This window comes from Tinamus guttatus, unplaced genomic scaffold (genome assembly GCF_059628265.1).
Source record: "Tinamus guttatus ecotype Peru unplaced genomic scaffold, ASM5962826v1 Tinamus_guttatus_pri_ptg000150l, whole genome shotgun sequence".
NCBI lineage: Eukaryota > Metazoa > Chordata > Aves > Tinamiformes > Tinamidae > Tinamus > Tinamus guttatus.
The window spans coordinates 6,509,978-6,532,831 of NW_028288684.1; the positions used below are offsets into that span (position 1 = coordinate 6,509,978).

Genomic DNA, 22,854 nt, shown 5'->3' on the forward strand with positions numbered 1-22,854 from the left:
AGCCTGTCAAGATCCCTCTGAACGGCAGTGCAACTGCCGGGTTAATCAGTCACTCCTCAAAGTTCTTTATCGCAGACAGCGAGTTTGCAGATGGGCTCATCTGGTCCCATCGCCCAGGTCATTAATGAAGGAAGATGTTAAAACAATACTGTAACCTGGTACTGACATCTGAGGGAAATTCACTTTACAAGATATCACTGAAAATATCATAAAAGTTGGGATGCCTCAGATTCAAAAATCATCAAGAATACCACAGTGGCATTGTGTCAGAAGATCAAGAAAGCACTGACTCCCTTCTCTAATAAGGGAGAAACTTCTAGGAAGTAATTCATATAGGCTTTAAATGGATCAATAGCATGTGAGGCAGACCATATATCCTGCTAGAATAAAAATGTGCTTTAAAGGACAAATGACTCATGCAGAATTGGTTAAATGGGATACATTGTGTGCAGGTACAAATTGAAGAATGGTGCTACTACAAGCAATTGTCTGTGGAGAGATCATAGACAAGTATCATCACCTATATACCAAAAAAGAAAAGGACAAAGAATAAGAAGAGTGGAGGATGGCAGAATAATGATCTGGATTCTGAATATTTTAAAATAGAAAACCCTGAATTTCATGTACTGTTCATAATCAGGGACCTTTCATTAATCTCCAGTTGATTACGATCTGTTTGAACAAGCATAGTTTCATCTCTGCTATAATATGAAAGAAAAGAAATAAAAGCCATACAGCTTAAGATGCAGGACAAATTTGGAAGACATATCACCCATGATGATAGGCTTGCAAAAGATAATCTAGAGTTTAAGTTAGAGTTGAAACCAGACAAATCAGGAGCAACTAATGCCCACAGCTCATCTTCATTGATAAGAGATAGCATCAATATTTAAGGCATGGATGGATCACAGCTGACTCAAAGCTGAATAAAGGCTTAATAAATACTAGTCATGTGCTTTTTCATATAAGACAAGATCAACAATATCAAAAATCCCAAACAATGCAGATAAATTACTGGGCAAAGATGAGTTTTTTGTTTTCAGGTTAGCTTGAGATCACCATCTGGAAATCTATCTTTCACACCCTCTTACTAGGAGGCATTTTGCATTAATATCATTTTTCACATGATCCTCATAAAAATGTCTTAATCAATGCTTAAAACAGATACAAAATCCTGGGTATAAAGTGATGATAACTCCTACCCATAGCACCAGAAATACAGTTTTCTTGATTTCGGTGCATGCAGAGAGATGACAGGCCTGAATGGGCAGGAAAGGACAGCTGAGGGACATAAAACTTTAGGACATGGTGGAGAGCCCTCTAGACTTCTCTGACTTGATCTCTGTTATCTACCTTGGGAATGCAGATGCCTTTAAAGAGCATCACAGATATCAGAACCTGGGTATCTGAATTTGAAGCTGAATCCTTGAGATAAGATTTGTCTGTGAAATCATAGATGTCTAAGGCTCATTTTTAGACATCTGGAAATATCCAGCATATCTTCATGGAACTGGGCTTTCAGGAGAAGGGTAGGAGCAGCTGGAGGCCACCAAAATCCTCTGAGGTATCCGAGAAACCAGAAATCTCCATTCACATGCTGAATCCCACCCCTGGCATCTTCCTTGTGCTTTCATCCCTCACTTCTTGTTTGTGATACAATCTTTCCTTTAATTAAAAACAATCTCAAAATCACAAGTGCCATAACAAGAAGGTACGTTTATTGACGGATGGGAGAGTGGCACTATTATCGTTATTAATCTGCCTCTCAGTGAAGGTCCCTATATTGAGGCAAAGTTCCTTCCTATCTAAGCATTCTCAAATAGTGCTCAGGCATCTGAGCCAGTGACTGCGAGAGCTGAAACTTCTAACTTCAGTTTATCGACTAAACATTTAATTTCAATGCCTCTGATACGTGTTTCATGGAGTGCAGGAGCAGGCAGGCTATCCCATCACTGGCATTCACAGCCAGAGCACTGAAGGTTCGCTGGCCTGGTTTTTGTTTGCAGCACTTTTAAGGACACAGTTTGTTGCTATGGAGGCCCTGTTTACATTTCAGTTGGTATGGAGGTATGAGGGAACAAGACTCTTTTTAGTGCCCTTTGTGCCACAGCAAACTGCCCACGGCTCCTGCTAGGGGAGCAACACTTTATTTATCCTGAACACATTACGACTAAATTCAGGCAACCTATAGGCCTGTAGCTGAGTGAACAAAAGCCTATGGGTAAAACAAGCTTGTCCAATTAATCAGGAGCATCTTGCTTTAGCAATGGGTATGTAGCAAGACCATAGTAAAAAGCGATAGGCTATCTATATGTAAATGTTCTCACTATTTCATTCAGGTTTTTTTCTTCATAAGCAAGAATTCTCCATTGTATAGTGCAGTTATTTGTAAACTAGCTTGAAGGGCTCATTTGCTGCCAAAGCCTATTTATATGAGAAAAGCTTTGTTTGCTCTTGATAAAAGAAATACCTTTAACAATGGATCACAATGCATTATTTCTTGCTTAGGAATGTGACTCTGCATGCTTTGAGATGTCTTTCAGCTCTAGCTGTCTCTCCAACTGGGCAAGCGTTACACAACTGCATGGACTACTGGTCAAAAAAGAGCCTTGAGTGACGTACCCAGGGGATGACAGGAGGACTCAGGAGACTCTCTCTCAGCTTCAGAGGAGAAAGAACCTGGGAGCAATATTTGAGGTGGGTGTACTCTTCTCTACAACTGCACTCTATGACAACCAGCAATAGAAAAACAGAGATTGTGGTGGGCTTTCCAAGTCTAGCCTGGCCAGCTCCAGTAGAGACATGGAAAAGGAGGTATTATCCTTTAAAAACCAAATTTGCACAAAGTCTCCAGTATATACTGATATTTAGCATCTGCTGGGGCTGTTGAGGAGAGTCCCAGGTTGTTTAGGCAACCAGCATCACTCTACTCGGCTCAGCTTCCCTGGGAAGACCCTCCCTCTTACTCACTCCCACGTCAGCTCCAGCAGCCTGGGTAGATTCCTAGCACACCAGTGTTAACTGGGACCCAGGGTAGGCATGCCCAGGGCTGAATGTGCTGGAACAAATTTTTAAGCAAACAGCAAGGGACTGTATGATAGACAGAAAGTCCCAAAAGGCACAGTGCACCTCTGAGGACCATCCTGCCTGGATGTTTGAAATTGATTTGCTTGGATGATTAGTAACCAATGTAAGGGGTTGGGCTGCAATATGTAAAACAACCAATAATCTAGATTTTTGTCCATTTTTCCATTTTACACTAGCAAAGATATTTGGATCCCATGGAAAAAAACATCATGACAGTCTCTCCCTAAAGACAACCTGTTTATAAGGAATACATTACAATACTGACATTCGCTGATAAATAAATATGTATTTCCCAGTAACATATAATTATTAATAGCTTAACACAGCAACTTTTATTACGACTAAAATTGGAGCATTCATATCAAGAAATACACCTCTGTTGCTTCAGGAGAGAGAATTGCTAAGCATTAAATCATTTCACTTATAATCTCTTTCCCTCTCCCTGGAATACAAATAATTTTGGTAAGAGTATTATTGGGTCATATCAGGGGTCCTAGCTAGCCTTACATGACAAAGCTTTAGGACACTGTGACTACCCTGGAGTGCAGTTTAAACCATTTTAAGATTACCATTGTAGCTCAAAGGAAGGAATAGTATTGGCTCCATTCCGTACTACAGAACAGATTTATATTTAAAGGAACAACCATTTGAGTCCAAAACTCTCAGGTGATCTCCAGTCTGTTTCTCTGTCACAGCATTTGATGTCATCAGAAGTTCAGCATACACATTTCCCAGTAAAACTACAATATCTTTAAAAGGATACAAGCATATAAGGCACTCTTGCGGTCTGCAAAATAGGGACAGTAGAGCCTGGCTGTGCAGGGACCTGTGCAGTAATCAATGCAAGCAGCTGGGTTGCAATACATAAAAGCAACTGGTAATCTAGATCTGGGCTATTCTTTCATTTTACATTATCAAAGATATTATTTGGATCATAGAAAAAAAAAATCCATAGAAAAAAAACGTGCCAGACTGTTGCAGATAGGGTCCAGCAGCCAGAAGATATCGCGCTGTACGGAAAGGTAGAGCCCCTAATAGCCAATAGTGTTAGTTTATGATGTAAGCAGACGGATGTGACGTTGTAAACCTTAGCTATATAACACCTTGCTACCCATCAATAACGGCCATTTGCCGTCCACCACATTGGTGTCAGCGAGCTGATGGCCCGAGCGGCGTGGGGGTGGTCGCCGCGCCGCTTGAACGGCAACACCAGACTTGCTGTGGCACTGGCCACGTCCACCCTGCCATCCCACACGTGCCGTGTCTGTCACTCCTGGGCATGGGTCTGCTGAGATTCTGGCTGGATCACATTAATCACTGAGGCCTCAGAGAATGCTGTTTAGCACTTCAAAATATTAGGCATGTTTACAAGGTTCAAAGATAACATATATTAATAAACCAAGCCCAACTCCTGCACATGGCTGCATAGAGCACAATTGGGTCACTAAATCTCCAGAGTCTAGATTCTTAAATCATTATAAGTGCATGTTTAAAAGATTCAGTAGTACTCTCCAAGGATTCTGGAGGATTTTAAATGCTGAGATATTTATCAGGTCAAGTATATACCTCAATTATTTTCAATGATAGATTAAGCATGTGCAAAAGCTTTGCCTGATATAGCTTCAGCTACTGTTGAAAATAAGAGAGGCTAACAAATGTATTTAGGACAATGGGGAAAAAAAATCCCTTTACTGTGTGTGGAAATGGGACCAAAGGCTTTATTCAGAATCCTTTGAAGAAATGCCTGCTGTGATTTTTAATCAGCAGCGTGCTGGTATGAGCAAGTTCGTAAGGCTGTGGTAGTAGCCCCTGTCTTGCACTGGTGTCCCTCTGGCATTAGATGGGTTAGGCAAGTGTTGGTATTAAATTAGCACAGCCTGGTAAGAAAGTTCTCGCACTGTAAGTCCCAGATAAACTACTCCAGTGAGGAGAAGAAAAAGAAGTGCACTGCAGCAAACACACATACTCATCTGAGCAATTGCAATGACGTAATGCATAGATCATCAGAATACTGAATAGAATATTCTTAAACCAGAGAGATAAGTACGTGTTTACTTCATGCAGCTGAGCTGGTGCCCTCTGTATGTTTCAGCAAACAGCATACAACTAAGGAAAAAGATGAACAACGCTGTGTACTCACTAGTGCACAAAAATTAAGGAGAAATACATTTGATGCAGTCCATGCTGGGCAGGTTTTCCTACCACCTAACTTTAGAGCTAGTAATATTTTTACTTGATTGGGTTGGTAAAGTAAGCATCTTTGGAACAAGTTGAACATGACAGTATTTCCTTTTTTAAAAAATGCTCTTGTTTACTTCATTAAATGCTCACTAAAAAAGAGACCATGCTTCACACCAGGCTTGGCCAGGGAGTCTGGGGACGTAGGTTCTCTCTTAGCTCTGTCACTTGCCTGCTGGGTAACGTTGGTCAAGTCCTGATAGCTCTGCAAGGAGTAAATTCCTCTCCTTGAAGTGAAGAATTCACTCTGACCCCCTTTAAAGAAAATTTTACAAAGAGGAGTGCATACAAAATCTCTAAAACAAGTCTGCTTTGCATACCACATACAAGTATAGTATAAAAAGTGCAAAGATGAGAAACAAAAAATGACCACAGGTCTTTGAAGATACGGCCTAGGAGTAAAGCTGAAACACTTGGACTGATTCATTTTAGAGACGGGAAAATGAGATGACACACAACAACAGTCTCCAAACTGGCATTAGGTAGATACAAACAGTTCTCCATAACCTTTGCAGATAAAAACAAGAGCTGAAGGTCTAAATTCCTGCTAAAGAAATATGAGTTAGACATCATGAATGATTTTCAAATGGTAAGAAGAGGAACGGGTTTCATAGCAACCTTAAGACTTTTATCTAAACATATTATAAACAGAGCAAAGAAACACCTGCCCCAAACAAACCAGGAGTAGTTGATCCTGCCTTGGCACAAGGACATCTCACAGTCATGCCCTATTTTCAGTGGTCTCATGTCTCTGATCTCCCTAAGAATGCTTTCTGAAGAGTTTTACATATTCATTATACTTCCTTAATTGAAAAAGTAACTGTTATCAAATTTGACCCTTTCTAGTTGTGTGCAACTAATGTAGACTTCCACACAAGCGCCAGAATATAATGCACATTAATATCATTTCTATTTTCATGGGGGGGGTGTCCATATGAAAGTGCCTTTAATGTCTTCAACTTATCTTCTCGTTATTCCGTGATTAGCTTGTTCTAATTTCCCTGCAGTTCTCTTATTTCCCTGCCCACCATTAACAGGGAGGCAGCTCAGCTGCTGGTTTTGTAAGGAAGTCACCCATGGGATTAATTGAGCTCCAAGAAACTGCTTCATAAATTTGAATGTTTTGATATGATAAGAGGCAAGGCTAACTTTACCAAGAGTAAGGACTACACGTACTTCACTGCTGGGACACTTCCCAGCAAACCTCCCTGCACAGAGGATGCCCGGAGGGGATGGAGCTGTGTCGCTTCCTGGCACAAATGTTCCTAAAACTTTCCCTGCGGAAGCAGGTTTTGTTCCGCTTGAGATGACAGCAAGGAGCTCAATATGATATTGGTGTCTAAATACTTCAAACGTGGCTCTGAAGTGCTATCGTGCTCCCCGCAGACGTGGTTTTAGGCAAACCGCTTGTTCCCGCAGTGTTCCCCGTTGTGCTCCTGGAAGCTCCCTCTCAGACCCACCATCTGGGAGCAGAGGGGCTCCAGAGGGCTGCAGGCACGAACCCTGCAAATGGCCCACATAAAATTCCTCTGGCTATGCCCCAAGGCGGCCCGTGGGAGAAATGTGGCAAATTCACATAATTCTCACTTCTGCTTCCACAAGGCAGACACGCTAACGCTTGCCTGCTACACAGGTTTCCGAAAGAAAACCATCTGAAGATCGCAGTATTTACCAACACCTGTAAATAGAAAATGCTTCACAAGAGTCAATATTTTAACCTGCACTCACAGGCAATCACCAGAGCAATACTGCAAAAATAGAGGAAAAATTAAAAACCTATCTGTTTCAGCCCTCACTGCTATGAAGATGAATAGCAAGTTATATAAGATGATTACTAAGTGATTTGTTAGTATCTCTTTTCTAAAATGTTGCCAAACTTGAGTAGTTTCAAATCTGTTATGCAGCATTTACATGGCTGAGCAACAAAAGTCCAATGTCAGCTGTGACATATTTGCCTCCCCCTCCCTAAGTCTGCAAGCTAATGCTGAAGAGTGGTTCAATAAATAGAAGCAATTTAAACAAAAGAACAAATAAAAAAAATAAATACAATGTAAAATGTAATAAATTTAAATTAAATGTATTCCAAATGAAATGGTGTAAGCAAAATGTCACTTGATCAGCAGGACCCAATGCACTATATACTATGCACAGGAATATATCTACCATGAGACATAAAACACACTAAGTGCTGCACCAGCTTAGCTTGCAGGTTTTTATTCAGCTACGCTGTGATTCTGCACCTTAGCAAATTTGCATTAATATTATCAGGTCTGGCCAAGGACAAGGACCAAAGAACTGCAGAGCTCCTGTTGGTGGCAGGACCTCTATACCAGCGGGTGCCCCGAATGCAGCAAATGCTGTGCAAAAGCAAATTCAGGAGCTATTAATCCTGCACAACCAGGGATTGCGGTGCAGAGCCACAAGCAGGGGAAGCGTGTCGATGGACTCACTGGGTTGTTAGTCACAGGCAAAATTTTTGCAAGCTCACAGTTTGCAGGGCTAATTTAATGGGGCGAATGATCCGCTGCAATGAGTTTGTTCAGGCCTTGTCACCAATGCGAGGTGACAGAAAAACCAGTCAAACTCTGAGGTGAACCAGGGAGTTATTTCAAACAACTTGAGGAGCTCACGATGGAGGCAAAGTTGCAGCAATGTGAAGGCCACATGCAGCAAACATCCTGACACCTTTGTAGTCCACCTACGTTCCAAAACTCCAAAGCAACTTCCCGTCCCCGCAAACCGCCTCTCTAAAATACTCCTACAGTGAGCAAAGCTTTCAGACAGGCATCCAGCATTTTCCAGAAAGGAATTATCAAAGCTAATTACCCAGACCACTGTTAATGAACAGGGAGAAGGAGAGGATGAAGCAGAGGCTCTCTGCAGACAGACTCTGCTCTGTGAGCTACTGGAAAGTGAGGCTAATGCCTAACTTCTGAGTCTAACTCCTGATTCAGTAACATTTGTCTGATGGAAGCAGAAACACTAGTTAGGAAAGCATTGCTTCTGTCAAGTGGAATGGTGGTTAAATATTTTATTCTCAATCTAGAAGTGGGTAGATGGTCTTTATCTGCATTTACTGTCTATAACCACACAGCATCTGGCGTATAAAGGCAGAAGAGAAAACTCTGTCCTCCTCAGAGCCAAGGATCTGCAGGGTCTCAAGATGCCATGGTCACCGGCACCAAGACAGGCCCTGGCCTTGTTGCTCAGCTCTGCCCCTGCCCACAGGGATGGAGAGGGAGATTGCAGGTGAGATGCCCAGGTAGGAAAAGGCTTGTCATCCATCTTCATGGCTTTTAAAAAATAACATGTTTTCTAATCTGTGAATGCTTTTAATCTGGGCTTCATGAAAGAGCCAGTCTGTTCTAATGAGCATCAACTGTCGATGTTGCAGACTAGTCTTAATAGTTTTTAACATGATAGCTGGCATGCCCTAAAGTGGGGAATACCAAATTATTCCTAGCTGGAAATTGTTCAGGCTGCCATTGGACAACTTTATCTTCCTGCTGTGACTGACAGCAACTTTCCATCACTCTGTGAGCTGCTCTGGGGTTATTTTGGATTCACACAGCAGTTCCAGACTTCAAACATTCTCCTACCTTCACGTCTGTGCTCCAGCACCTTTCTTACATAGGATCATTGCTAAGCCAGGTATGACCTACTAGATTAGTTACAGCTAGTATCACTTACCAAAGGAATGTCACTAATTTACATGTATAGCAAAGTGTTTCTTGGCATCAGCTTTTCTTTTGTTCCCTCTTTTACTTTTCTTTTTACATTTTCAAGTTACTTGCTTTCAGGTTTAAGCTATTTAAAATTGCATATTAAACATTATTTAAGATTTACTTACAAACCATTAATTTATTTGGAAGGCCTACAGGGACCATGACGTTACCCCTTATTCTTCATACTTTCCCATACAACTTGACAGTGTACAGGCCTGTTCTGTATCTAAACTTACAGACTGTGACAAGTGATAAATATCCTAATTTGAAAAGCTATTGTGTACCTCTGAGACAATTAAAATTCCTTAGATACCTTGCTGCAGTACATAATGCATTTAGTCAACACTGAACAAGTCAGAGAAGGAACGTTTTATCCCAGGACACATCCAAGCATCTAAAAATAAACCTTCTGTTTAAATAAAATGACTGTAATAATGTTCGTCGGGAAATCCCCTTTCCCCAGATTACAAAAGTAATATTAATTCCCAGACTATCCAACACTTTGGTGGGAACACAGCAAAAGATTCTATAATGCGAGACAAAGAAATATTCCTTTGTGGTTTTTTTTTTAGGAAAAAAATACTGATTAAAAACAATACTTTCTTAATTCTTTCATCTACTTCCCAAAAGTCCTCCCCAGTTTTTTGGCGTACAGACTGAGCTCAGGCCCACCCTGATCCATACAGTTTAACAGAAGCAGAAGAGGATACAAACATTTCCCACCAATTGTCCAGGCTTGTTCGTAAGATGTTTTGATCAAGACATGCTGTTTTAATCAAAACTTCTATCATTCCTCTAACAGTTTTGCTTAGTTTTCTCTGCAGGTTGTACATAATGTTCCAGAAATGACTGACTGGAAGGCAGCATAACTCTAATAAAGAGTCATATGAAAGGAAGTAAGTAAGAGAAAGCAAATCACTGACTAAATATAAATATTAAGTTATCACAGCACCTGAAATATATACTATTTCTGGGATGCAAAGCCATGGCAGGAAATAAGTCATTGTTTGGTTTGCTGTATTCCTTCTGTATTTTAGTGGTTAAGTCAAGGGCAGATTCCCAATTCTTAGCCAAATAAAACCTATATCATTTCCTTATGGCTAGTTTAAGTATGGAATAATGTTGGATTTGTCTTCCTTGGAAAGTTGCTTCAAACAGGAAAACAAGAAGAGGGCTACAATTTCATGTGCAGATGGAGAAAGAAGAGAGGTTCATGAAAAGCAGGAACTACCTATTCTGGGTTCATTTTGTCTGATAAAGCTGCAGATGAGCATTTCTGGTGGTTGCTATCATATCGCTCTGCCAGCCAGCCAGGGTAGGCATAATTATCATTGAGTTCAGCACAGCAACATCTACTTTCTTGGTATAGAAACACACACACCGCAATACTGGTAGTCCAATTTATTAGTGAGAGGAGATTCACTAAAATAACCCATTGGTCTCATTAAAAAGAAAGCATTGCAGGTAAACAAGCTCCCACTAACTATAGATGTAGAAATTCCTACTGGGAATCACAAAAACCCTCAAGTGAGCAGTTGTTCATCCAGTAGGTCTGGTGGTGAGTAGTGTGTAGTGCACGTCCAGCTCTGAGACAGACTTCATGTGCCATCCTAAGACAAGGTCCATCCTAAGCCAAGATCCACATATCACAAGATCACAGGTCAGTTGAGGTTGGAAGGGCTCTCTGCGGATCATCTAGTCCAACCTCCCTCCGCAAGCAGGGCCACCTGCAGCACCTGTCCAGATGGCTTTTGAATATCTTCAAGGATGGGGACTCCACAACATCCCTGGGCAGCCTGTTCCAGTGCTCTGCCAGTGTATGAACGATGCTCCCTATGTGACATGCTCCAGTTCACATCCACGAATTGGAGCATGTTAACTTTCCCTAAATCCAGCTATTTTTGCATAAGCATTCTTGAGCAGGCAGCCTTCTGCGGGTGTAGTGATGGTTAGTTGAAATAAAGTATGTGAAACCACATCAGTGGTCCATGAAGAGCAGGACATCGTAAATTAAAAATTTATTCTGTGCAGTCCAGCTTAATTGCCTCCTTGCCACAAGTCAAGGCTTGTTTGCAGACCGCAGTCAAGCCTGACAGCGGCAGCTCTCTCCTGCAGCCACACTAACATCCCAGGTGTGCCCGGAGGGCTCCCACTTGGGAGGCACGGTACCGGCGTTCACCCTCGTGTCCAAAGGATTAAATGTTTGCTGGCAGTTGATGGCTGTATTGCTGATGTCTGCTATGTCAATAACTTCCATTTTGTGATAACTGCTACCAGGAGAAAAATATCGTGCAATTATTTCCATTTAATTCAGCCTAATGCTTTTCATTGGAGGGTTTTAGTTGCTGTTGTTCCCCGCCCCTCCACCTGCCCCCACCCCAGGCTTTACTTATTTTAGTCCTCAATCAGCTATCTTTTAACAATTAAATTAACTTCAAAAATACTAAATTAAAAGACTGTGGTCCTGCACCTGTCACAAGGGAAAAAAAAGAAAAAAAAAGCCACATTTTCAACTTTTTACGGCCTCACGTAATCCTGCAGAGGCTTCCAGAGGCTACAAGCACCAAGCCTAAAGGAAAGGCTAAGACGCACTTTTTCACTTCTTGGATCACAACTAACATACTTTTGGCAATCCTGAAAGGTACAGAAAATGCTGTTCCTTCTTTTTATTGCAGATCTTCTCAAGAGCACCTGGAAGACTTACACAAATTTTAACCTCCATTTTAACCTGTCTGGACTAGATTAGCAGGATGGAAAATGTCATGGGTGAGATTCCAGCCCAGCTTCTGCATGGGAAAACTCTGTCCTCTATAAATAGTGCTGTGCTTTTTTGTCTGTAACACTTCTCTTGGCACTGAATTAGAATTTACAAATGTTCTACAGGAATCACAGTGGGATCAAAAATGAGACCTTCTTCAAAGTCTCTTCCTTTGCTCTCCTATTAATACATACCTGCACTAATCTACCTAAACTAATCAGTCACTCTCCCTCCCACGAGACAGGTATACAGGCATTTCTTCAAACTCCCACTTCTTTGTGTTAATTATCCACACCTTGTTTTGCGAGTGCATAACATTTGGTTAATTGATTTTTCACATTCCACAGAGGCCAGCTCTATTTTCAGAAACATTTGTGACTAAATGCAATTTGTCAGTAATATTTACCATACCTATAACTTTGGGGATGTTTGTTACTAGTAAGGCTCACCAGAAATCCATAATATTTCACCTTTGACAACAGTTTATTAATAATATGATTGCAATAAAATAATCTAATTCCTGCTTTTCTTTGTTTTTGTCTTCTTAAAAAAGCTCAAAAAAGACCTAACATCAAGATCTGTTGCCTTTTGTTTGGGAAAATAAACATGACTGAACTAACAATCCCATTAAGAAGAAATTACAGTCAAGAAAGACCATTTCAAAAGACCATTTCAAAACTTCTACAATTAAGAACCGTGAATTGGCTATTTCTTTGTCTCTCTGTAACTGAAAATTATCTTCCAACATCTGCATAAAACTTTCAGTATCTTTAAATTCTGTTGAATGTCTACTTCCCAGCTATCTTTGAAAACATTCTACCTATTATCCCAGAACAGTGATTTCTTTCACTGACAGGAATTAGTTCGAATTTTGGAATCATCTATTTTAAAGCCAGAACACCTTACTGTGCTAACCAGGTCTGATCTCATGGACAATACAAATACCAAATGCAGTGCTATTTTAGAAAAACATCCTTCTGAAATTTTAATGCATCTAGATTTTCACAGGCCTGATTTTCAATGAACATGAAAACTGCTGATGAAGTCAATGAAACAGAGCACTCTTTCCAGTGACAAGTTCCAAGTGCTTAAGTCTCCAAAAGATATTTTTTAACTAATGATTTCTATGAATAAATATTAGATTGATATGCACAAACTGTTAGTGCATGAGAAAGGCAGGCTGAAGAGGAAAGTTTCTCAAATATCCTGGCAAGGATACTTCATTAGTGGGATACTATGAAGATTTTAACTATGATTCCATTACAAGACAGATTAGCCCAGAAGGAAAAATAATAAAAAGAAAAGGAAATAGAAGAGCTCTTACTTCTTATTTCTTCAAAGCCTTAATTCTTCATTTTTCTTAGGGCTAAATTAGGAGATTAATCTATTCCAGCGAACACTCACAGGGTTCACTTCTAAAAACGTATTTGCCCCCTTCATCAGATAGAATAGAAAGATTAGAATGCGGAAAGAAGAAAATTTATAGTGAGTTTTCTGGTCTTCAGAGGGGTTTTAATTTGGATGTGACAGATGTGTTCCAGCTGCTGCTTGCAGTCAGGTTTTCAAGGGGACATTTTAGTCACTACTGTGCTGACTGCAACACGGCCCGCAGCAAGATAAACACTGTGCCTGTCCCTGCTAAAGGCACTGAACTCGACCTCAGTTTTTCCCCAGATTTTGGAAGTCCACCTAAACCTCTTCCAACCCTGGCTACTGCGGCACTGTTGGAGGGCAGTTCCTTCAGCCTCCCTGAAATCAGATCCTTTAGAAAGTGTCACTCAAATGCTTAAAAAAAGAGTTATTTCAGAAACGGCCTCATTGAGTGCTTTGTGTCCTCCAATAAATGAATGAAGCCCATTATACTGCAATAAATGAAGCAGGCAGGATCTCCTACTGGCCAGTACGGAGCGGGATATTTTACATGTCTACGTATTTACCCCCACCAGCCAGCTTTAGAAACAGGAGAAGTAAGGCGGCAAACTTCAGCCACTTTTTAAAAGCTAGACAGAAATAAGTGCCAAAAATTGGAACTAGAACAATCAAGCCAGAGCATGGATAATTTTAGCACCCAGACACAATTTCTAGAATTGGGCTTGTTACTTCTAAAATCTCAGATTTTATATGACCTTTTGCAACAACAACAACCATGGTGATTAAGTAGTGTGTTGAAGCTGAGCTGGCACTAGAGATGGGAAAAAATTTTCAGCTGTTCTTCGCTCAAAAAAAGTGAACTTTGGAGAGTGACAGTTGCATGGATTTGTTTCAGGTTTGACAAATTTTTAGTTCAAAAAAAAAAAAGCAAATCTGCAACCCTGAAAATATTTCATGTTTGAATCTTCATACAAAAGTAGTTCTGTGCTTCCAGACAGCTCGATCTTCCTGCCTCTACTTACTAGAGGCAAGAGTGGCACAGACCCTGACAGCACGGTACTGCTTCAATGTACAGTTAAAGAGGTAAGAAAAGGTAGACAGCAAAAATACGATCTAAACTATAAAGTACTATCACATTTAAAATTCTGTCACAGGTATCTTAGTTAAAACCAACTGAAATGCATGGGCAGTTTATGCTGCATCTCTCTTGCTTCAACCCCTGGAAGCACAGAGAGGGACTGCTGTGCTACACTTTCAAATCATTCCTCGAAGGTTTTGTTTTTTCTTTTTTTACTTTTCTTTTTACTCTCAGCTGTAACAACTAGAGTATGAAAAAAACACAAATGCTAAGGCTTTGAAGGGCAGCTAAATATCTTTTCAGCTCAGAAAAAGAGCTCAGAAAAAGACAGAAAAAAAGAACAGAATTTGTGATGTAGAAAAAATGAACAGAAAATCAGTCATAGAAATAGAAATTCAGGAATGTATTTTCATACAGGAAAGTGTTTTTATGTAACTAATTCTGTGCACCATGTTACAGTTTTGAATGTTCTGTCTTTTTTTGGAAGGAATTAGACACTTATTCAAGATCTCTGTGCTCACTCTAATTTCCCCATTTCTCCCCCTTCCTGAATCTGACATACTTTGACATCCTTGCTTCTTAGAATGGAAATTCAACATTCAGAAAGGGCAAGTAATGAAGGGGCAAAAATAGCATAAAATTAGGTCGTGAAATCTGTATGTTCTGTAAGGAACATGGAGGTTTACGCAAAACTTTCAGTTTCCCATTTCTAGAATTTTAAACAAAAACTAGCTGCCCGGAGATGCTAATCCAAGTTTTGAAATATTCACCACCATTTTTTTCTGCTCTATCTGAAAGAAATTGCTTCAGTACTTACAACTGTGGGTAGATATTGAGCAGCATTACGTCTTCTAGCCTACTACCTTGCCAGAAAATTGTTTCTAATGCGACGCTATTATTCTATTTTAAGAATCTTAAGCAACAGGGCTTTCATCACTTGAGTTGCAAGGTTATTTTACAGACAGTTAGATTCTATGACTAAGAAGTATTTCCCCATATTATGCCGACATTTTTCCATTTCCTAAACTCATAGTAGTTATCATATCTCCAATCATTCTAAAAAATCCTTCTTTCTTCCAGTGTTGCATATATCCACCTGCTTCACAGTGTTTAATGAAGTGTTTTCCATACAATATTTACAGCAGGTTAGAGCCTGTTCTGATTAAGTACGTAAAATTAATTATGTGAGCAGAATAGTCATCCTACTAGTAGAAATACAGATACAAGCAACCCAGCGAGTTCTGAGGAGCCTTTAACAAGCCTTTGAACAAGTAAAACAGAAACTTCTGCCTGAGACCTCTACCCTCCTGTAGAATTACAAGATAATGCTGGAAACTGCCTATGGCAGCTGTGGAAACCTTAGTGTATTACCTTCAGATTCAATAGCTCTTAAGCAAACTTTATCAGGGCAGACAGAGAAGATAGTTCAGTAGGATATTTAAAACTACAAGGGAAATTATTCAGTTTAGTTACTATTTAGATAGTCAAGAGAGTGAGTTTTCATTTCCGTTAACAGAGTCTGTTCACTTCAAATCACACCAGTTTCAAACATGACCTAGCTATTCATTCGCTCTTTCTCATACTTAGCAGAACACTCAGGCCCCTCTTACACGGCTGAAATGCTATTGAAACTGAACTTTTAAATTCTAGCCAGTTTTGAGAGTAAACAAACTAAACAAGATCCTTCACATACAAAAAGTCTCTACCCAAGTAAAGTGGTTTAGAAGAGATGGATAGATGGATAGATAGATAGACAGATAGATAGATAGAGGAGCCCAGCCAGGCCCCACGTCAGCAAGACCAGTGAGCCATTGGGGAACCCCTGGACAGCCTGCTTGGTTCGACCATCCCTCCACTGCAAACTCATTTGATTGAGTCAATAAATGATGTGAGCTACTGCCAGAACTAGAGAGTCAGCTGAGCAGACTGGGACGTCGCATTGAGGCTTGCTTCTCTCAGAAAGATCATGGAAAATGCAGAAACCTGGTTGAGAAGAAAGCTGCTGCATCACAGCTTCATTAAGAAACTTCCCCACTACACAAATGCCATGCCTCTTTAAACTAAGCAAACATGGTTTTCCTCTCTAGAGAGCATTTAATCACTATTAGTATGGCAAAATGAGACACTAGTTGTGATTTCAGGGAAGAAATGTAGCCATAACAGGTTCTGGGAAGAGCCAGCACCGTCAAACATCTGGTGGGACAGAAAAGAAGTAGGGGATCACACAGGGACTTCTTCAGACCAAAATCACTATTTACCAAAAATACTTTCCCCCCAAAATACACCTGTGTTTTCCTCTCACCCAGCTATAGCCATCTGCTTTTCAGAAACTGATATATTTTACAGGATTAGAGGTGCTTTTCACTCTGACAGATAAAGATCTTGAGGTAAGCCTGTGTGCTTGCAATGATGGCAACCCCCCAGTTATAACACATGCAGCCTTGTAAGCTGTTTTCAATTATATTCTGTCTCTCTGGCACACAGAGACATCGCTTAAATAGGAAACTGTGTTATCGTATATCTTTGACAATTTCTAAAGTTAGATCATTCAGCATTTTCTACCCTACTGAGCTAGGAAATTAATAGTAAAACTTCATGCTGCTCTCTACTAAGCCCAATTTAGTTGAATACATGATCTCAAGTAGTAACTAGAGAATCAGTCGCTTATTTAATTTAAATAAAACCATTCCAGTGGATGAGGAAAGGAAGAAATACTATGTTTTGCTGAGATTCCTAGGCCATTACTTGTCCCTCCTATCCACACGTAGGTTGCTTTTTGCATGCGTTGAAGCACACTGCTGATCTGTGTCAAATAAGCGGCACGAGAGCGGAAGGCAACTAACTGGCGCTCCCTGGGTGTTGGACAACTAAGAAGACTCCAGCTGGTACCTAGGCTATAAATAGAAAAAGATGATACCATTTCACACTGCTAACATTTCTATGACAGTTAATTATTCATCACTAAGGAAACTTTTTTTTTTTTTTCCATAGAAAGCGATGAGTAATGAGCAAGGAGTAATGGACAAGAGTCAGGGCAGTTGTCTTTAGCCTGAAGAAAGAGGGTGACATGGGGTGAACACTTGGGTGATGACTTTCCTGAAGGTTAACACCTTTGTCCTCCCTCACTTGGCCCAGGCAGGTTCTGCTCCTGTTCATTTTGCCTTCAACACTGACCAAAGCAGGTGTAGCTCACAGGTCAGACAGATGCGCATGTAACACAAACTCTGTTAGACATGACCCACTGGAAGAGCTTGTTGTCCCCATGGAGATGGAGGGAAACCTGGCAGCTGCTGAGATGGGTTACCTGGCTTGTGGGCAGCAGCAGAGCTGACAGGTCACAGTTTTCATCGGGTGACGACCTGAGCTTGTGTCTACAGCACTTTGTACAGCAGAACACTTCCCACGGGCAATCACACCTGACTTTTAGGGCAGGTGCAACCAGAAGCACTCTTTCAGTGCACAAGTTGCTCACCAAATCCTAAGTCTAATATAAAAAACAGTTTCTACCTTCACCTTAGTGAGCTGGAACAAAATACGTGAGCTGAATGCTTTCACATACTCGTGGTGAATGAAACATAGTTTTACATTTTAGGTACAAAATATAATTAAAAAATACATCAGAATATTGAACGGAAACCAATCCCTGTCAAGATGAACAAAGAGTTTGATTCAGCTTCCCGAGTCTGAGATCCAGTGTTTGTGAACTGGGATCAATTGACTCAGTTTAGAGTACTTTAATTTTATAGAATTCTCAACTATATTAAACCCTATGCATCAACAGTGCTCCGGAGAATGGTGCTATAACTGCAGATGCTAATTTTTCAGATTCACACATGAAATTGCTGGACAACATTCCTTGCTTATCAGATCAGGAATATAATACTTCCTCCCCTTTTTTTAACAAAAACTTTTTGTAAATAAAAGCAGAAAGTTTACACGATCTGATAAAAAGAAAAGCTTTCTGGAGGCATAAATGTAGTGCAAAAAGGCAAAGCAAAGCAGACTGGCTACTCTCAGAACAAAATAATGCTGATTATGGAATCAGTACCAATATGCAATCAGTCCAAGAATAAATCCACGATTCATGTATATGTTTAGTGACATTGTAGGGGTTAGAACTCACTGGACTCTTTAATCTTCTACATTTAAATGATGCCATTTAAAGGCAAAAAGACAAAATCCTTAGTTTTACATTTTCATTTTATTTGTTGCCATTCATTTCAGATGAATCCTAACAACACAGAAGATTTCAGACCCTGCAGCGCCATGTCGCCCCTGGCAGCTTATGCCACCTGGTTGCCCTCTCTTTGCTCCTCCAGGCCTGATGGCACTGGATTCGATACTGACACGGTTTAGACTGAATCCGATCTTCAAAGAAAGCTGGCGTGAAAATCCCTTAATCCCCCTTCCTGCTTGAGCCCAAGGCAAGTGCACATGTCCTGGAGGCTGCATGCTGCAGTGTGCATTACTTTGTACTTAATAAAATTAACAATCACTACAGAAAATAAGATTTGAAATGACATTTCAGTCAAGAGATCTTTCCAATAGTTATGATATCAGTTTTGATCTTATTTTATATCCCTGGCATTTGTTTGAATAACTTTCTCGATCAAGTTTATCACACTGCATATTAAGAGGCATAAGAAAAAGCAGATGAGAAGGACTACATTGCTCATTTTAGATAACCTTTATCTTAAATTGTTCTCCGTGACTACAGTGTGCTTATCAAACGTTTCATTGTGTTTGTTTACTTACTTCAGCTTGTAAAATGGAAGATTCCAGGTGAAAACAAAATACAAAAATGCCTCAGGTCCTCTCTCTCTGCGGTTTTCTCTGCAATAGGGAAACTAATCCCTTATAAATGCAATACATGTTAAGCTGCTGTTCATCTATTATTAATAATTTTAAAAAATTAAACTGGGAAATCAAGATTCCAACCACACAACTCAGCGGCACAGAAGAGATTAGTGAGTGTTATGCAGATTAAATTAATCCTCATGGACAAACTCCATCCTGGACAATTCTGGACTACATCTTTTTAATATCCTCCCCAAAAGAACATTACTTTTTGGACTTACGGTTGGTTGTCTTGCTTTGATCGCTCTGAGCACTGTCGTTTGACTGGTTGCTTGAGACCGAGGATACGCTTGAGCTCCTGACAAAGCCAAAGGCTGCCACCTTAGCCGCTGGCAAGCGGGAATATCCAGGGGGACGAAGTCCAGACTGACACGGCTTGGGGAGATTTGACTTTGCAGCATTTGGACACGGGCCTTTTTTAAGATCCGCTGAAAGAAGAAAAAGAAATTTTCATTAAACTGGGACATACTGAACAATGCTTGTATCAACTAACTAACTAAAGTCAGTTCAGAAAAGGAAGATGAACTCTAATACTGGTGTATCAGTAATGGTGTGTCAATCCTGACTCCACAGAAAGCCATTCTGTGAAACAATTACAGGTTGCAACAGTTTTTAAAAAATACGAAATACAGCAAGAACCTATTAGGCAAAAAGTTGAAAATTCAGCAAAGTAATGTAGTACCAGCCTGCTATTTTTTTCTTTAAATGCTATCTTCTTTTATGCTGCAGCACTTTCTTGACTTTTCATTTGTTATTTGCCAATCAAAAGAAACTCACAGGGAAGACAAACGTCATATGCAGCATCTGATCTCCAAAGCTACTGTAGAATCCCATAAATTTTTTCAAGGACACAGTACTTCATTTGGAATCTTCTTCCTTTCAAAATTTGCTAAATGAAGAACATCCTCCTCTCGCACCAAGCCTGGCAAGAAGAACATGCCCTTGTAAGGAATCCTTTTGTAACATGGCAGTAACTACTGAAGGACTTCACCTCAACATAAAATATCAGCCTATATGAATCACGTCAGCCAAGCCTTAGACAACTGCAAGTAGCAGGTTATTAGGATAAAGATATGCAACAACAATAACAGCTGAGTGATCATGCCTGCTGTGGTAACCCCTAACTGGTCATTCTTCTCCAGTTTGTGTCTTCGCCAGTATTCTACTGCTCTTCCTTAGGCAAGCATTTCTACAGAAATCCAGAATATAGTTCCAGAAATGTTCCAAGCTGTCATTGTACAAGGTCTGATATTTAGAGTTTGGTTTGGTTTGAAAGGTCTGGATAGCAAGTGAGTCTGGACCTCAACTGTACAAAAAAAAAAAAAAAAAAAAATGGATAGAGTTTCCCCTTGTATTTTTGATGATACCAGATTTTAGTTCCCTGTGGAATCTCATGGAGTGAGGACATTACCAAAAAAAAAAAATAGTTTTTAAAAGCTGATCCTGAAAAGGTTAAGCAGATGGGATCAGTAGATTAGGAGACAGAGTACTATTGGAAATATCAATGTATTCTATCAGAAAAGGCCACAAATTCACCTCATTTCCACTTCTACATAGTGATACTATTTGGGCATTGACCAAGCTCACACTTCAAAGAAAGAAGTGAACATTCATAATATGAAAGGAAAAATAGAATTAACTGCATCATAAAAATATGGTCTTCACATTATTACAGCATTTAATTCTTTTGTAAACTATGTAGGTCACAGCCTTATTAATTTTAATGAAGCATTACTTTTTGAGGAGATTTTATAGAAAACAAGACTAACTCCTTCTTCGAGCAGAAAAATATTATGGGGATTTTGAAATATATATTTGTGGATCTCATGATAATAATAACAATACTAAACTGTGTTTGGCAAAACAAAGCTTCTTTTTTTGGCAATAAAAATATGTGTAACATCAGGCAAAATAAAAAAGCATTGTTTTTCACTCAAAATACATTTCTATAAAAGACAGAATACTTGTTCAGTGAACAAAAGAGTTTATACATTTTAGACCATTACACCCACATCTTTTTGTAACTCCTTTTCAAGACTTCAGGCCTCCAGTAAGACGCAAGGAAACAGATGTGTGACTGCAGCATCTTTACCAAAAGGAAAATAACAAATACCTACACTGTGCAATGAAAAAAAAAAACCATTACAAATCCCCATTCATCCTTTTTATGCTGATGGGAATAATTCTGGACTGTGATCTTCTGATCAATTTGACTTCATTAGGCCTGTCTGTGGTTGCTCACACATCACTGTGGGTCCAGGTGCAGGTGAAGACCAGAGCAGGCACATTAGCAATGAGAACAGCAAAGCCTGGATGTTTACTGTTGCTGTTTACTGCTAGGCTTGTGCAGAACTACAGCTATTTTATAGCTGTTTTACTGCTATCTGCAATGCCCTGTCAAGCCAGATTTCTTCAGTCCCTAATGGCAGGACTAGTGGCAATCAAGTCACATTTAAATGACTACAGAGAAAAGCAGCACAGAACCAGATTTTAACGTTGTCCTCAGCAGTGTTTGCAGTTACTGCAAATAACATCAACTGATTTTAATAATATCAACTTCGGAACAATAAAAACTGTCCACTGGAAGGCTTTAGGAATCCCCAGTGCTAGAACCATAAGTCTAATTATCCTCTAGTCAGAATCTCTCTATTTGAGAGAGCTAATATCTTCCTGCATTAGCAAAAGCTACAAGGTGGAATTCAGACTAGCTTAGGCCAACATCAAACTGGGCTTTTACTAGAGAGTGGTGATCATGCACTCTCCTCGCTCTGCAGCCAGAGACAGCCTGCCGCAATGTTGTGACACCAACACTTCTGTGGTTGTGTGGCCAGAGCAGCTCACTGCACCGCACACGTTAGTTAGAGCCACCATCAGCCTCACCACCCGCCTAGGGACTAATTCCGAGGAGGAAGTGTGCGTAACAAAAAGCATACATCCAAGCTGCAGTGCAACTGGAAGATGTGGACCCTCTCTTGTAGGTTTTGTGGGTTTCCAAAAGAGACACAAACAGGCTGATAGTTGAGGTTGTTCCCTCCTAAGAAGCTCTGAACACTGGAGTGGGGCTCAGAACTAAAATATCTACATTTTAGAGTAAGGAGCTAAGGAAAAGTCCAGTAGCATATTAGGAGAAATTTCACTGCAAAGTGAAAAAGGTGGTTAGAAATGGTTTCGTTTAAAAATGTGAAATGAGCTTGCCCTGGGAACATAAGGATCACCTGGGACTTTCAAGTCCCACCTTAGCAGGAGGAAATCCCCATGCCATGCAGTCTGCAGGGCATAGAATCATAGAATGCTTAAGGTTGGAAGGGACCTCTAGAGATCATCTAGTCCAACCCCCCTGCACACGCAGGGTCACCTAGAGCACGTGGCGCAGGACTGCGTCCAAGCGGGTTTTGAAGACCTCCAGAGAAGGGGACTCCACAACCTCTCTGGGCAGCCTGTTCCAGTGCTTCATCATGCTCATTGTCAAGATTTTTTTCCTTAAGTTCCTGTGGAACTTTTGGTGTTTGAGTTTGCAGCCATTACCTCTAGTTCAATTGGTGGCTACCACTGAAAAGAGGCCAGCACCATCCTCTGCACTCCAGCCCTTGAGGTCCTTATAGACACTGATCAGGTCCCCTCTCAGCCTCCTCTTCTCCAGGCTGAACAGGCCTAGCTGTTCCAGCTGGGCAGATGTTCCAGGCCCCTGATCATCCTCGTAACCCTGCGCTGGACTCTCTCCTGAAGCTCCACATCCCTCT

At 40.4% G+C, this 22,854-nt stretch overlaps 1 protein-coding gene across 1 annotated transcript in view; it reads right to left on the reverse strand.

Annotated features, from left to right (window-relative positions):
* The window catches only part of MTUS2 (microtubule associated scaffold protein 2), a 175,806-nt gene that overhangs the window by 137,528 nt on the left and 15,424 nt on the right, over positions 1-22,854 (reverse strand). The window contains exon 3 of the mRNA XM_088522212.1: positions 19,336-19,542. Within this exon, the coding sequence (XP_088378338.1) occupies positions 19,336-19,542 (207 nt within the window). The remainder of the gene's footprint in view (positions 1-19,335; positions 19,543-22,854) is intronic.